This window comes from Mustelus asterias, chromosome 19, assembly GCF_964213995.1.
Source record: "Mustelus asterias chromosome 19, sMusAst1.hap1.1, whole genome shotgun sequence".
Classification (NCBI taxonomy): domain Eukaryota; kingdom Metazoa; phylum Chordata; class Chondrichthyes; order Carcharhiniformes; family Triakidae; genus Mustelus; species Mustelus asterias.
In genome coordinates this window covers 68,600,052-68,613,918 of record NC_135819.1, presented here as the reverse complement: position 1 = coordinate 68,613,918, position 13,867 = coordinate 68,600,052, and the positions used below count along the sequence as shown (strand labels likewise).

The following is a 13,867-nucleotide window of genomic DNA, read 5'->3' as shown; positions in this document are numbered from 1 at the left end:
CTCTATTCTCTCTCTCTCCACAGATGCTGTCAGACATGCTGAGATTTTCTAGCATTTTCTGTTTCTGTACCCAGGGTTGTACAATATTCCTGTATTGTATGATGGAGCTCCTAAACATTAAACTCAATGGGGCAGCACACTGAAAGTGTAAAAACATTCTACATATGGTGTCACTTGATATTCAGGTGAACTCCATCCGAATGTCAAGATACAAGGACCAGCATAAGAAATGGGCTTCATGGGCCAAATGGTCTTATTCATTTGCTACCTGTACTTTATGACAAATGATACACACACAGTCTTGGAACACATGCCTTTTACAGTGTCACAAGCTTTAGCTCAGTTATTTGCTTTTACATCGATAGAAGAGAAACTTAGTGCATGTGCGTCACTTACTGATCTGAAGATCATGTGCAACGGCATTGGGATGTTGAAGTTGAGGGCATAATTATTAACCACATTCACAACGAAAAACATGGACACCATGATGAAGTAGCTCCTATAGGAAAGAAGGAAGAACTTGAGTTTAACCTGTAGAGAGATGATCGTCTTGCAAAAGATCACTGGAGGGTGGGTGGGGTGCTACATCAGTGAACATCTGAGCAAAGTCAAAAAGAAAGAAATGTTCCTGAGGAGTAGAAACAAAATAAATCAGGCAAGAGATCTGCCCGGCTTCTCTGAGCTGCTCTTAGGAGGGAACCCCCCATCCCAGCATCTGTCCGCGCCACCGTGGCAGGTTTTAACCCAAATAACACAGCGTTGATGGTTTTCACACACAGATCCCCATGGTCTGCCGAAAGGTAGAGCAGTTTAGGGAAGGAATTCCAGAGCTCAGAGCCTACACGACTGAAGGCACGGTGGTCAGTGACGAGAACAATTAAAATTGGGGCTACGCAAGGGGCCAGAATTAGCGAGGCGTTAAAATTTTCTGAAGGGATTTGAAAACAAGGACCATTTTGAAGCGTAGCTGCTGCTGTTTAACACAGATGAGCGCTGCACACCTTTTAACAATAAAATTTTTCCATTACCTTAAAGGAATTGCCCGAGGCTTTGTTAAAAAATGAGCTTGAAAGATTAAACCTTCCAGTGCAATGAACAGGAACTGTCCAAACGTAACAATGTTGCCACATCCTGGAAAATCTCTGAAAGAAGAAATTTGTTTTAAAAAATTGTGTAATACAGTTGATATCTCCACCAGTTTAACTTTATTTTAAAAGGCTTTTCCTACAAGAAAAGTCACACAAATCAAACTAACAGGAACAAATGATAAAAGAAGAATTAAAGCCTAGCTGAACGTTGTGTATCATAGTCAGAATGTATTCAAGAGGCGGCTAGATATAGCACTTGGGGCGAACGGGATCAAAGGTTATGGAGAGAAAGTATGATTAGGCTATTGAGTTGGATGATCAGCCATGATCGGGATGAAAGGTGGAGCAAGCTTGAAGGGCCGAATGGCCTCCTCCTGCTCCTATCTTCTATGTTTCTATGAATGACTACACAAAAATGCCTGAACTGGGTCTGGTGTATAAGACAACCTCACTATCGTCACCACAATCCATGGTTAGGTCTACAGGTCGCATACAAACTGAGAAATGCTCTACTTGCATTAGGGGGTGGTGTGAAGTTTTCACCTCGGAAATGCATACCTAACCTAATAAGTTGGGGTGTGGGATCAACTACGCCACGATGATGAGTGGGAATGCGCACACACGCGCGCGCGCACACAATGAACTGAAATGGGTCTTCTGGCAAAAACAATGAAGTGGCAAACTAACAGCCGTAGCATTTGCCAACACATTAAATAACTGTTCTGCAGCAAGGGAATTCAGTGTTAGTGAAAAACTGGTGCAAGAATGGAAGGAGTGTACCCTAAAGATGATGTCCAAGACCAAATGTGCCACAAGAACAGAAAGCATAGGCCTGATCTTGTGAAACACGTATCAGAATGTCTCCTCAAAAATCACATGTTGTCACCAGAAATGCAATGTATATATCCGCACTACACTGGGCCAAATCAGAACCGGAGCCTTTCAAAAAATTTCAGGGCAAAGGTAGTTGGTGTTTCCTCTTTATGGGATGAACATCTCAAGTGTTTCAATAGAAGACCAAGTGCGTTCTGGGATGAGCCCTCAATGACAGAGTTACCAGTTTCCAACGATTCAACAGAGAATGGCAAAAACGCTTATATCAGAGTGGCAACATGGATGAAATGCCCGTGAATTTGTGTGCGCTTGGCACCCAACTCGGCTCGGAAAGGTTAAAAAAAGAAACATTTCTATTGAAAACCACAGGACAGCAGAAGACAAGATTCACTGTGGCACTGGCCTACAGGGCCGACTGAATGAAGTTGAAGTCTAGTGTAATTTTCAAATGTAAAATCATGCCGAAAATCAAGTTCCTGGCAAGAGTTTTTTTTTTGTACGCCCATGGTAACGGTTGGATGGATGAGGATGAAGTGAAGTAATGGATTAAATAGATATCCTGGTGGCCACTGCAAAGAATGCAGCTTATTAGTGTGGAATGTGATCAAATGCCAGATAGCCGATGAGATTAAGAAGTGCCTGTGCAAAAGTACACCCAAAAACTTCAGTCATACCAGAGGGCCGAATGTCTGTTGTTCAATTTTTGGATATGTGCCTCAACAAGCCATTCAAGGATCATGTTCGCACTGAATGCAATAGGTGGACAATTGACAGAGAAAACAAACCTTCTCAAGGCTTGGAAATATGCATGCTGCCCCATTTGACATTTTGTGTGGCTTTTTTAAATCAAATTATGGGATGCTATTAATGCACAAACTGTCATCAGATCGTTCACAAAATACAGAATATCCAATTCAATAGATGGAGAGGAAGAGGATCTGTTGTGGACGGACGATTAAGAAACTGAAAGCACCAAATCTGACCCGGAGTGGGATCCTTACAATGATGCCATAGTTAAATAGACTCAGAATGTACTTGATTAACTCTGTATCACATGCCCAAGACAATGAATTTGGTCTTTTGTTTTACAACATTTTGATTGTGGTTAAGGATATCCTTTTAGAATTTATCCAATTCAATAAAACATTGTGTCACATTGATTTAATTTGAATTAGCTAGGTTATTTCAAAGTGGCAATCGCTTATGCCAACATGGTCAGTTCACATTTTATACTCAAGTGTACAAGTCAACGCCCGTTTTTGGAAAGATGTTGAGACTTCAGGAGGTTGACTTACATGGCAGATGAAATTAATCACTTGAGGTCTCCGTGGGGTGCGAGAAACTACTTGCAGACAAGAACCAAATAACTCAGTTAATTCCAGAACTGGTCATTCTTACCTTCCAACACTGAATCATAGAAATTACAGCACAGGAGGAGACCATTCACCCATCATGCCTGTGCTGGTTTCAGCATTCCAACTGGAGATATCTACTCAGATTCCATTTCCATGTTGTTCCCTTATAACTCTTATATTTTTGCTTCTCAATTCCCTGCTTCAAAGCTACTGGTGCTGAAGTAATCCACATTCGAACAACTGTTTGAGAAATAATTTATTCTAATTTCTCTTGCTATTGTTTTAGGGATAATCATTTGCCTAACGTCCTGCAAAACCCTACAGCCCATTTGCCTTTTAATGACCTTGTCTTCCAACACGTCTGCTTTTCTAGATATTTGATTTGTATTTGTAGATCACTCTCCTCTGCAACACCTTGACCACGCAGGGCCCATTTATTTATCCTAAAATGTATGTACTACCTCACATTTAACTGCACCTTTTATTTTGCTAACCAGTTTGCACCCGACCGGAAGTGATTGCAACCTCCCTCACAATTTGCCAAGCTTCTCAGTTTGATTGTATTAACAGTCTTTGACACTGTTCCCTCTTCTGCCTACGACCAAATCACAGACCAGGTCTTCACACCTATACTCACATCTGGCCGGTGGGGGGAAAAAAACCCATCCCTATTACACTACTCTGTGATGGCTGTTGGTGCGCTATTTCTCTATCTGTCTGGTTATATTCCCTTTTATATGAATGGTAAATGCTGGAAATATTCAGCATGTCAAGCAGCATCTGTGGAGAGAGAAACTAAGTTAACCCTTCAGATCCTTGACATTTTGTCAGAGCTGCCAAAACCTAGAAATTGAACAGGTTTTAAGCAAGTACAGGGGCAGGGTAAAGGGAGGGACGGAGGCAAAGAATATTACATTTACATCCTCATTTACATTCCCTTTGTCCAATTACAGCCCCCCGCCCCCACCCTCTCATAGTATAAATTCCTGCTGATTTTCTTTGCTCATAGCTCTGACAAAGGGTCATCCAGATTCAAAACATTGGCTCTATTCTCTCTTCACAGATGCTGGCAGACCTGCTGAGAGTTTCCAGCATTTTCTGTTTTTGTTTCAGCATCCGCAGTATTTTGCTTTTATCATAAGAAGGCAAGAGTAATTAAATGACAAAGGCATGAAGGTGCAAGGCAAAAGGGAGTGGTATTAGGACAAGTAAAGAAATAAAAAGGTGCGTAAATGACAATTGAATTATTATTAGCTCCTGGCAACTAAAAAACGGGAACATTGACCATGTTCTGCATTGGTCAAATATAAGCAAAATACTGCGGATGCTGAAATTTGAAATAAAGGCCTTGCAGCATCTGTGGGGACAGAAACACAGTTTCAAGTCCTTTTTCCTGAAGAGTCACAAGGACTCAAAACATTAACTCTGCCCCACCCAGTGCATGTCCCATGGCTAATCCACCTAACCTATATATTTTGGGACACTCAGCAATTTATCATGGTCAATTTGCCTAACCCGCACATCTTTGGACTGTGGGAAGAAACCGGAGCACCCGGAGGAAACCCATGCAAACAAGGGGAGAACATGCTGAACATCAGCCCAGACATGGGGGGTCAGTTTCATTTGGAAATTCACAATTGTTTCCTTTGATAAAAGCAAAATACCGCAGTTCCTGAAATCTGAAACGAAAAACAGTAAATGCTGGAAAAAACTCAGGTCTAGCAACATCTGTGGAGAAATAAAACAGAGTCAACATTGAGTCTGTATGATGCTTCATCAAAGCTAAAGAGAGGGAGAAATGTGTTGGATTGTATACTGTATAAAAGAGAGAGGAGCAACTGGAAGAGTTGGGAGCTGGGAGACCTTGCAACAAAGATACATAGATCATGAGACAGAGGAAGTATTAACAGCAGGAGAAAGTGCTAGTAGTTGCATAAAGGCAAGATATCAGAATGTGGAGAATGTGCGAGAACAAAGCTCAGCGCTCAGTGAAAGCAAAACTTCAGAACAAGTGACAGGTGGCCCAGTGGGGGAGGGAACCTTTGCATGGGGACAAAAAATGTTTGGGATATTTATGAAAAGATCACAATGGAGAAGAAAGATCACAGTCGAAAGTTGCTGAACTCAATGTTGAGTCCTGAGGGCAGTAACGTGCCTAAACAGCAGATGAAAGCGCTGCTCCTCCAGTGTACATTGGACTTCACTGAGCATTGCAACAGGCCAAGGATGGACATGTGGGCACGAGTGTAAGATGTTGAGTTAAAACGGCAAGCGACGGGAAGGTTGAGGTCATACTTGCAGGCTGAGTGAATGTGTTCTGCAAAGCAGTCAACCAGTCTGCTTTTGGTCTCCTCAATGTAGAGGAGACCGCATTGGGAGCAGCCAATACAGTGGACTGAATTGAAGGAGGTGCAGATGCTCCACATTCTGCAATTGCAAGGGACACTGACTTGCAGCTGCGAATTTTCACCTGCAAAGTCATGCTCCATTCCATAGAGATGCAAAATCTACAGAAACCCCAACAGAGACAATGGTGCTGTGGGAAGGGAATGAGGAGATGGGGTGATGAAGGAGTGGACCAGGGTGTAATGGAGATAGGGATCCCTGCACAATGCTGACTGTGGGGGGGTGGGGGTTAGTGGAAGATGTGTCCCTGGTAGCATCATACAGAAATTGGTGGAAATGGAGGAGGATGATCCTTTGAATGCGGAGGCTGGTGGGGTGGAAAGTGAGGATGAGGGGGCTGTGTCTATTTATATGAACTGCTTTTGACTGACAGAGGTCATGTGAGCCAGCTCTTGTGTATAACTATTGAATTTTTGAACTAAGAGACAGAGATTGATACTAGCTGCAGCAGGAGTCTGTCTTCCCCCCCGCCCCCTCTTCTCAACATTCATCTAAGATTTTGCTTAGTTAAAAGTGTGTCTACATTCCTACAGCAAACAGGAACTCTATACCTTACCAGCCACCACTTTACACCGCAGCTGAAGAACTAATGCCTCCAGATACAGTGGACCTTTCTTAACTTTTTTTTGAAATTGACATTTTAACTTGGCCAAGTTTAACATTTGATACTCTGAAGTTGTATTTATTTCAGGATGCATGGTGCTTGAATGTGTATGTGCACCCATTAATGGGAACTAGAATGTTTTTGTACATATTTAACATTTTTAATATTTTTACCTGGTTTAGAACAATAAAACTAACTCTTTACATGCTAAACACAATAATACCTGCCTGGCTTAATTCTTGCAAACTACACACAGTCAATACACCCATTAGTCCACATCAAGTTTTACAGTATTTTTAAAATTCAAAACCTCGGCTACATCCAAATGACACGTGGGTAAAAGAGAGGCTTCATTGCACCCCTCCTCATAACAGGTTCTACACAGATAATATTGTCCACTTGGTACCAATGGATCTAATGTCTTGCTGCCCTCTTTTTAGGTCAAACCAAACCAAGTAAACAAACTCAGATTAAATCAGGACAAAGTAAAAGGGGCAGCTCCCCAAAAAGGAGGGGGAACAGCCCGAACAGAAATCAAAGTACAAAGGAAACTTAAAAACATCAAATTAAAATGTGATTATTGGGGTCAATGATGCACCCCAACCCCTGCGGTGCCCAGCGGGCGCGGAAAGCGTCAACCTCGCCCGTGGACACCGCATGCTCCCTCTCCAGGGACACCTGGCCGTGAACGTAGCCGCGGTAGAGGGGAAGACAGTCAGGATGGACGGCCCCCTCGATCGCCCGCAGCCTGGACCGGTAAATGGCGCGTTTCGCCAGGCCCAGGAGCAGGTTCACGAGGAGGTCGCCATCCTGACCCTCCCCTCTCCGCACCGGGTGTCCGTAGATCAGGAGCGTGGGACTGAAGTGCAGACAAAACATCAACAAAAGGTTCTTCAGGAAAACATAAAGGGAGTGCAGCCTAAGACACACAACAAAGACATGGTCCACGGACTCCACAAGGCCGCAGAAAGGGCAGTCTTCGGAGCCCGTGAACCAGTGAACCCTACGGTTGTGCGGAACTGCTGCATGCATCACCCTCCACCCCAGGTCCCCGACGTAATTGGGGGAGATCCCTCCGTAGAGGGACCTCCAGCGGGGACCTCCGCCGCCCGGCGGCAACAAGGCCCGCCAAGGTGTATCCGGGCGACAGGCGAGGAGGCAGTGATGGAAGGTGTGCAGCAGCAGCCCGCACAGGAAACGCCTCCGCGCGGTAGAAAAAGGTACGGAGGGCATTTCCGCGAGGCGGCTCAGGCTGTGGGGCACCTCACCCAGGGGAGGGGGCTGAGGCTTTGGGCCAATGTGGAATTCCGCCCGAACAGGGGAACGCTCGGGCGGGATCCCACCGCACGCCTGCGCCGTCTCAAGTTTGCGTGCAGTTTCGGGGCCGAGCACGACCGTCCTAAGGTCTAGGATGGCTTTGGCCGCGCGCCAGACGGACGTCCCCGCACGCTCAGCCAGCACGCGGGGACTCATCCAGCCCGCCCCTCCGCCATCGAGCACGTCCCCGATTCTGGTCACCCCGGCGTCCACAGCCCTCCTCCCCGCCAGCCACCTGAAGTTATACGGCTGGAGGAGCGGATTCCTGAGCAGCGGCTCTCGCACGAGACAGGGGAGAGCTGCGTCGCGAGGCGACCTTGTTCCAGACAGTGAGGAGGTCCTGGTAAAAGACGGGCAACTCCTGCAGGACGGTCGGAACACGCCCCAGTTCGATATGCAGGAGCTGCACGTCATAATTGAGGCCGTGCCACTGGCGGAAGAAATACGTCGCCATGGCACACCCTTTTTTTTTTACAGCGCCAGGGACCCGGGTTCGATTCCCGGCTTGTGTCACTGGCTGTGTGGAGTTTGCACATTCTCCCCGTGTGCGTGTGGGTTTCCTCCGGATGCTCCGGTTTTCTCCCAAAGTCTGAAAGACGTGCTGTTTAGGTGCATTGACCCGAACAGGCGCCAGAGTGTGGTGACTAGGTGAATTTCACAGTAACTTCATTGCAGTGTAATGTAAGCCTTACTTGTGACTAATAAATAAACTGTCTTGATTCAAAATCTTTCATATACTCACAACTACACTATCAAATATATTTTAGACTTCTGGAGGATATGAAAGGTCCTTTATATGAAAAGCAGAAAGGCAACTTTTTCATTTTTGAAAATGACTGCATTTAAACTAAAGCCCCTTGCACTTTCTGCTGAGCCTTCACTGAACGTTCAACGTACACAAGTGGCACTAGCGGTTGTATTTAATTAACCAATGAATCACAATACTCAAATAACCATGTAATACGTTACACAACTTTTTTTAAGATATGAACAGGAACCATAGAACAAGTAAAGGTGCACAGCCCACTTCTTAGAGGATCCCTTACTTTGATATCATTAATTAATCCTTTTGCATCAAACAATTACCAGAGTGTTCAGCTTTGGGAACATAATTAAGTCAGAAAATTCCAGAAATATTCAGTAAGCCTGGTAATGTCTAAAGACGGAGAAGAAAGGAAAGAGAAGAATGAGAGAGGTGGACCATGTGCAGGCGAGAGAGAAAAGTGAAAATTGGAAGCAAAGTCTTTGCAATTTTCTAGTTCAGGGCGACAGCAGGAATTGGCACGAATATGTTAAATGTACCTGAAAAAAGGTGAGTGAGTGGGCTTGAGTAGGACTGGAACAGAAAATGCTCCACATATTATTTGCAGGAAGTGAATGGGATTAAAGGAAAATTCAGCCAGGAGGAGGAGACTGGTGGTGGATGGGAACTGATTGGTCTGCTTTCAAGGCAAAAGCAGAGAGCTCTCAAGGTTCATTGGTGGGGGATGGAGGAGCAGAGGGACTGGACATCCATGGTGAAAAGGAGACACTCAAGGTCAAGGAAACATGCTTCCAATCTTCTCTTGCCTTCAGATAGCATCTCAGAGATTTTTTTCCCCTTCCTCCAGTACTCTTGACTCCATTTCTGAGGATAAGCTATCAAGCAATAATCACTTTAGCTCACCAATTCCTATAGTTACCTTGACTACACTTCCTCATGCCTTGCTTTCTTTATGAACTCTATTCCATTCTTCCAGTTTGTCCAGCTTCATGGCATTTGTTCAGACAATGTAACCTTCTAATGCTTCCAACATGCCTTCCCTTTTCCTCGGCCAAGGGCTCATCGTTGACAGGGCTTTCACCGGGTCCAATCCAGTTTCATTTAGCTCTGCTCTCACCCCTACCTGCAACTGCAACAGGGGTCCACTCACCCTCATCTTCTTTCCGACCAGTTTCTTCATTCAGCAGATCATCTGCCACCATTTCAGCCACCTCCAGAATGGTGCCATCATTAAATACATCTCCCCATCTCCCTTGAAGCCATTACTTCAGCAATACCCTGGTCCAATTCCAGTAACACCACCTTTCTCACACCACCTTCTCATACAAGCACAAGAGATGCTCATCAGCCCTTGTACCTCACCAATTAAGGTTCATAAGAAATAGGAGATCATCATATGGGCTTGAGCCTGTTTCACCATTTGATAATCATAGAAACCTTACAGTGCAGAAGGAGGCCATTCAGCCCATCGAGTCTGCACCGACCACAATACCACCCAGGCCCCACCCCCACATATTTACCCGCTAATCCCACTAACCCACGCATCACAGTACTCTAAGGGGCAATTTTTAACCTGGCCAATCAACCTAACCCGCACATCTTTGGACTGTGGGAGGAAACTGGAGCACCCGGAGGAAACCCACGCAGACACGAGGAGAATGTGCAAACTCCACACAGACAGTGACCCGAGCCGGGAATCGAACCCGGGACCCTGGAGCTGTGAAGCAGCAGTGCTAACCACTGTGCTACCGTGCCGCCCCACTGTGCTACCGTGCCGCCCCAAGATCCTGTTCTGCACCTCCCCCCACCCACCCACCCACACACCCACCCACACCCACACACCATAATCTTCACTTCCCTTGTAAATCACTCTGTATGACTCAGCCTTGACTATATTCAATGACACAGCTTCTCTGGGGTAGCGTATTCCAAAGATCAATGACCCTCAAAGAAAAAATTCCTCCTTAATGCCGCCATAAAAGGGTGACCCGTCATTTTAAAACTGTAACTGCAAGTTCTGGATTCCACCATAAGGGGAAACATCCTCTCAGCATCCTTCCTGTCAAGTCCCCATGTTTCTGTAAGGTCACCTAAACCAATAAGGTCTTCGAAACTCCAATGAGCAGAGGTACAAACTGCTCAACCTTTCCTCAGAAGACAACCCCTTCATCTCAGGAATCAATCTTGAGAACATTATGTGAACTTCCTCCAATGCAAGAGTATACTTCTCCTTAAGCAAGGAGAACAAACTGTACAGAACTCTTGGGTGCAATCTCACCAATGTCCTGTACAGGTGTAGCAAGATTTCCCTACTCAGTTATACTCCATCCCCCTTGCAATAAAAGGCAACATTCTATTCCCCTCCCAAATTATTTGTTGTATCCACACCCCCTAGTTCCAGCTTGCCAACATCCCAACTCTCTGCTCCTGCTAATTAGCGAAACTACTACCCATCTTTATTTATTGTCACAAGTAGGCTTACATCAACACTGCAATGAAGTTACTGTGAAAATTCCCGAGTCGCCACACGCCGGTGCCTGTTCGGGTACACTGAGGGAGAATTTAGCATGGCCAATGCACCAAACCTGCACATCTTTCAGACTGTGGGAGAAAACCGGAGCACCTGGAGGAAACCCACTCAGACACAGGGAGAACATGCAAGCTCCACAAGAGCATCCCAAGCCAGGAATCGAACCCGAATCGAGCACAATTTTCCTTTCACCAAACCATGTTGACACTGCTTGATTGTATTATGATTCTCTAAACATCCTGCTAATGAGACGGTTAGTTCAGTTGGCTGGATGGTTCAGAATAATGCCAACAGTGCAGGTTCAATTCCCATTCCGGCTGTTGTAGACTTGGAACCTGCTTCCTCAGTTTGCCCGAGAGTGGAAGGCAGTGGCAAATCATTAGTGATAAAAACTATCAAGGAAATGACTCAGATTGACAGATCAGCAGAAATTGAACCAAGGACCTGTTTTCAGGCACAGCACACATGACAATGATGAAATGTCCTGCTACTACTTCCTTAATAATAGATTCTAGTAATTTTCTAATGACAGATGTCATGGAAACATGTTTTATGCTAAACAATGATTTTTAATCCAACAGCTAGAAAATTGATCTGAAATTTAAGACTTTTTAAAAACACAGATTAAAAATGATCAATGCTCCAAAGACGACCACCCTATTTTGATTTGACTTATTGTCACATTTATTAACAGTGAAAAGTATTGTTTCTTGCACGCTATACAAAGTACACCGTTCATAGAGAAGGAAACGAGAGAGTGCAGAATGTAGTGTTACAGTCATAGCTAGGGTGTAGAGAAAGATCAACTTAATGCAAGGTAAGTCCATTCAAAAGTCTGATGGCAACAGGGTTGAGTCGGTTGTACGTGACCTCAGACATTTGTATATTTTTTCCCAACAGAAGAAGGTGGAAGAGAGAATGTCCAGGATGCATGGGGTCTTTGATTGTGCTGACTGCTTTGCCGAGGCAGCAGGAAGTTTAGACAGAGTCAATGGGTGGGAGGTTGGTTTGCGTGATGGATTGGGCTACATTAACGACCTTTTGTAGTTCCTTGCGGTCTTGGGCAGAGCAGGAGCCATACCAAGCTGTGATACAACCAGAAAGAATGCTTTCTACGGTGCATCTGTAAATGTTGGTGAGAGTTGCAGCTGACATGCCAAATTTCCTTAGTCTCCTGAGAAACCAGAGGTATTGGTGGGCTTTCTTAACTATAGTGTCAGCATTGGGGGGTGGGGAAGAGAGACCAGGATAGATTATTGGTGATCTGGGCACCCTTGTTTCTCTCTCATTGCCTTCAGAAAGCAATGACAGAGTCCGGCCATTCACACCTCCTGTAGACACATCTTTTCTTTCTTTAACTGTCCCACTACAACTCCTTTTAGCCACACACCACGAGACCATTTGCTACTTAATCTCTCTTGCCTTCTGTCCTATCCCTTTTGTTCTGTTCCCCACTCACCCCCTTGACTATTTAAATGTCTATAACATTTCTAACTTTTGGCAGTACTGATTAAATTTCACAGGCTGAAACATTAACTCTGTTTCTCTCTCCACAGATGTTACCAAACCTGCTGAGTATGTCAGCACTTTCTGTTTTGACTTCAGAGTTGCAGTATTTTGATTCAACAACGGTCACCTCGCTGGTCTCACTGAGACTGAAGTAAAGGCAATGGTCAGCTCCCTGGTCCCACTTACCTGACCAACAGTTCCAGAAACACAACGTTGCTGGTGCAGCCCAGGAATACTAGGCCAACGGCGAAGCCTGGGTGCATCTTGCAACTCCTGAAGGGATGGCGGTCAGATAGCCGTGCTCGGACCGCGGCTCACCGCTCTCTCCCCGATCTCCAGTTGCCCCCTCCTCCCCTCACTGCACCAGGAGTCGACACATCCACCTTGCCGCCAGGTCCGGTCCGAACAGGCTCCACTGCGCATGCTCCCCGCGCAATGGGCGCCGGGGGTTGTAGTTCCTCGCCGCCGGGTCAGACAACACCTGTGAGCCCGTGCGACTGGCATGCCGGGGGTTGTAGTACACGCGCGTGCTCCCCGCGCAGTGGGCGCCGGAAGTTGTAGTCCCTCGCTGCCGGGACAGACGCCAACCTGAGTCAGTGCGCTTGGCATGCCGGGAGTTGTAGTACACGCGCATGCTCCCCAAGCCTGGTTAACATGAGACAAAAGACTACAATTCCCAGTGGGTATTGCGAGCTGTCTCTGGGGAACTGTTGTGGTAACAGTAAGTGAATTAAATGTGAAGTCAACGAAAAGGTGAATAGACTTAAAAACTATTAGTTGTGTTGTTTCCTATGTTTTAGGGGAAATGGGGGGTACCTTCATTTTCTTCTGGATATGATAGATTTCTTCCAAATTCCCTACGATATTTATTGGCTCCAATTGAGAATTCAGGGCAAACATCTTTACCCAGAGAGTGTTTTAAATGTTATTTATTAGCGTCACAAGTAGGCTTACATTGGAGCCAAAGAACAGGGAGGAAAAACAGAGTTGAGACCACAACCGGATCAACCATGATCTTCTTGAATGATGAAGCAAGCTCGAAGGGCTGAGTGGCTTATTCCTGCCCTAAAGTCCTATGTTCCTATTAATCTGGACCAGGTGTTTCCTTTGTCTATACCTGTGTCTTCTAGTTGGATCATGATTAGGAGCAGAAACCCAGCTAATTATTTGCAGGTTGCCAACCCTGGTCAAACATATTTCTGGAAGTGTCATCCCATGACCGACTGTCTCCAAATGCCACCCTTTCCACCCCCACCACACAACCCTTGCACTTACACCATTGTTTACCCAACATGTTCATACTCAAGGTGCACCAATTGGAAAGCAAATATCTTATAGCCAGTAAACAAGAATGTTTGAAGAAATGTTTTTAAAGAATAGAATTTTAATTTTTGCCCATAGGATTGGGAACTTACATCTGTAGCCATAGGCCACTGAAACTACTTGTAGCACTCTTTCTGC

General features: G+C 45.3%; 1 protein-coding gene across 1 annotated transcript in view; it reads right to left on the bottom strand.

Moving 5' to 3' along the window:
- The window catches only part of slc35b4 (solute carrier family 35 member B4), a 32,450-nt gene extending 19,659 nt beyond the window's left edge, over positions 1–12,791 (bottom strand). The window contains exons 1-3 of the mRNA XM_078234637.1: positions 12,593–12,791; positions 1,029–1,142; positions 397–499 (exon numbers count right to left, since the gene is read on the bottom strand). Coding sequence (XP_078090763.1) covers positions 397–499; positions 1,029–1,142; positions 12,593–12,669 — 294 coding nt within the window. The 5' untranslated portion in view covers positions 12,670–12,791. The remainder of the gene's footprint in view (positions 1–396; positions 500–1,028; positions 1,143–12,592) is intronic.
- Positions 12,792–13,867: the final 1,076 nt, after the last annotated feature.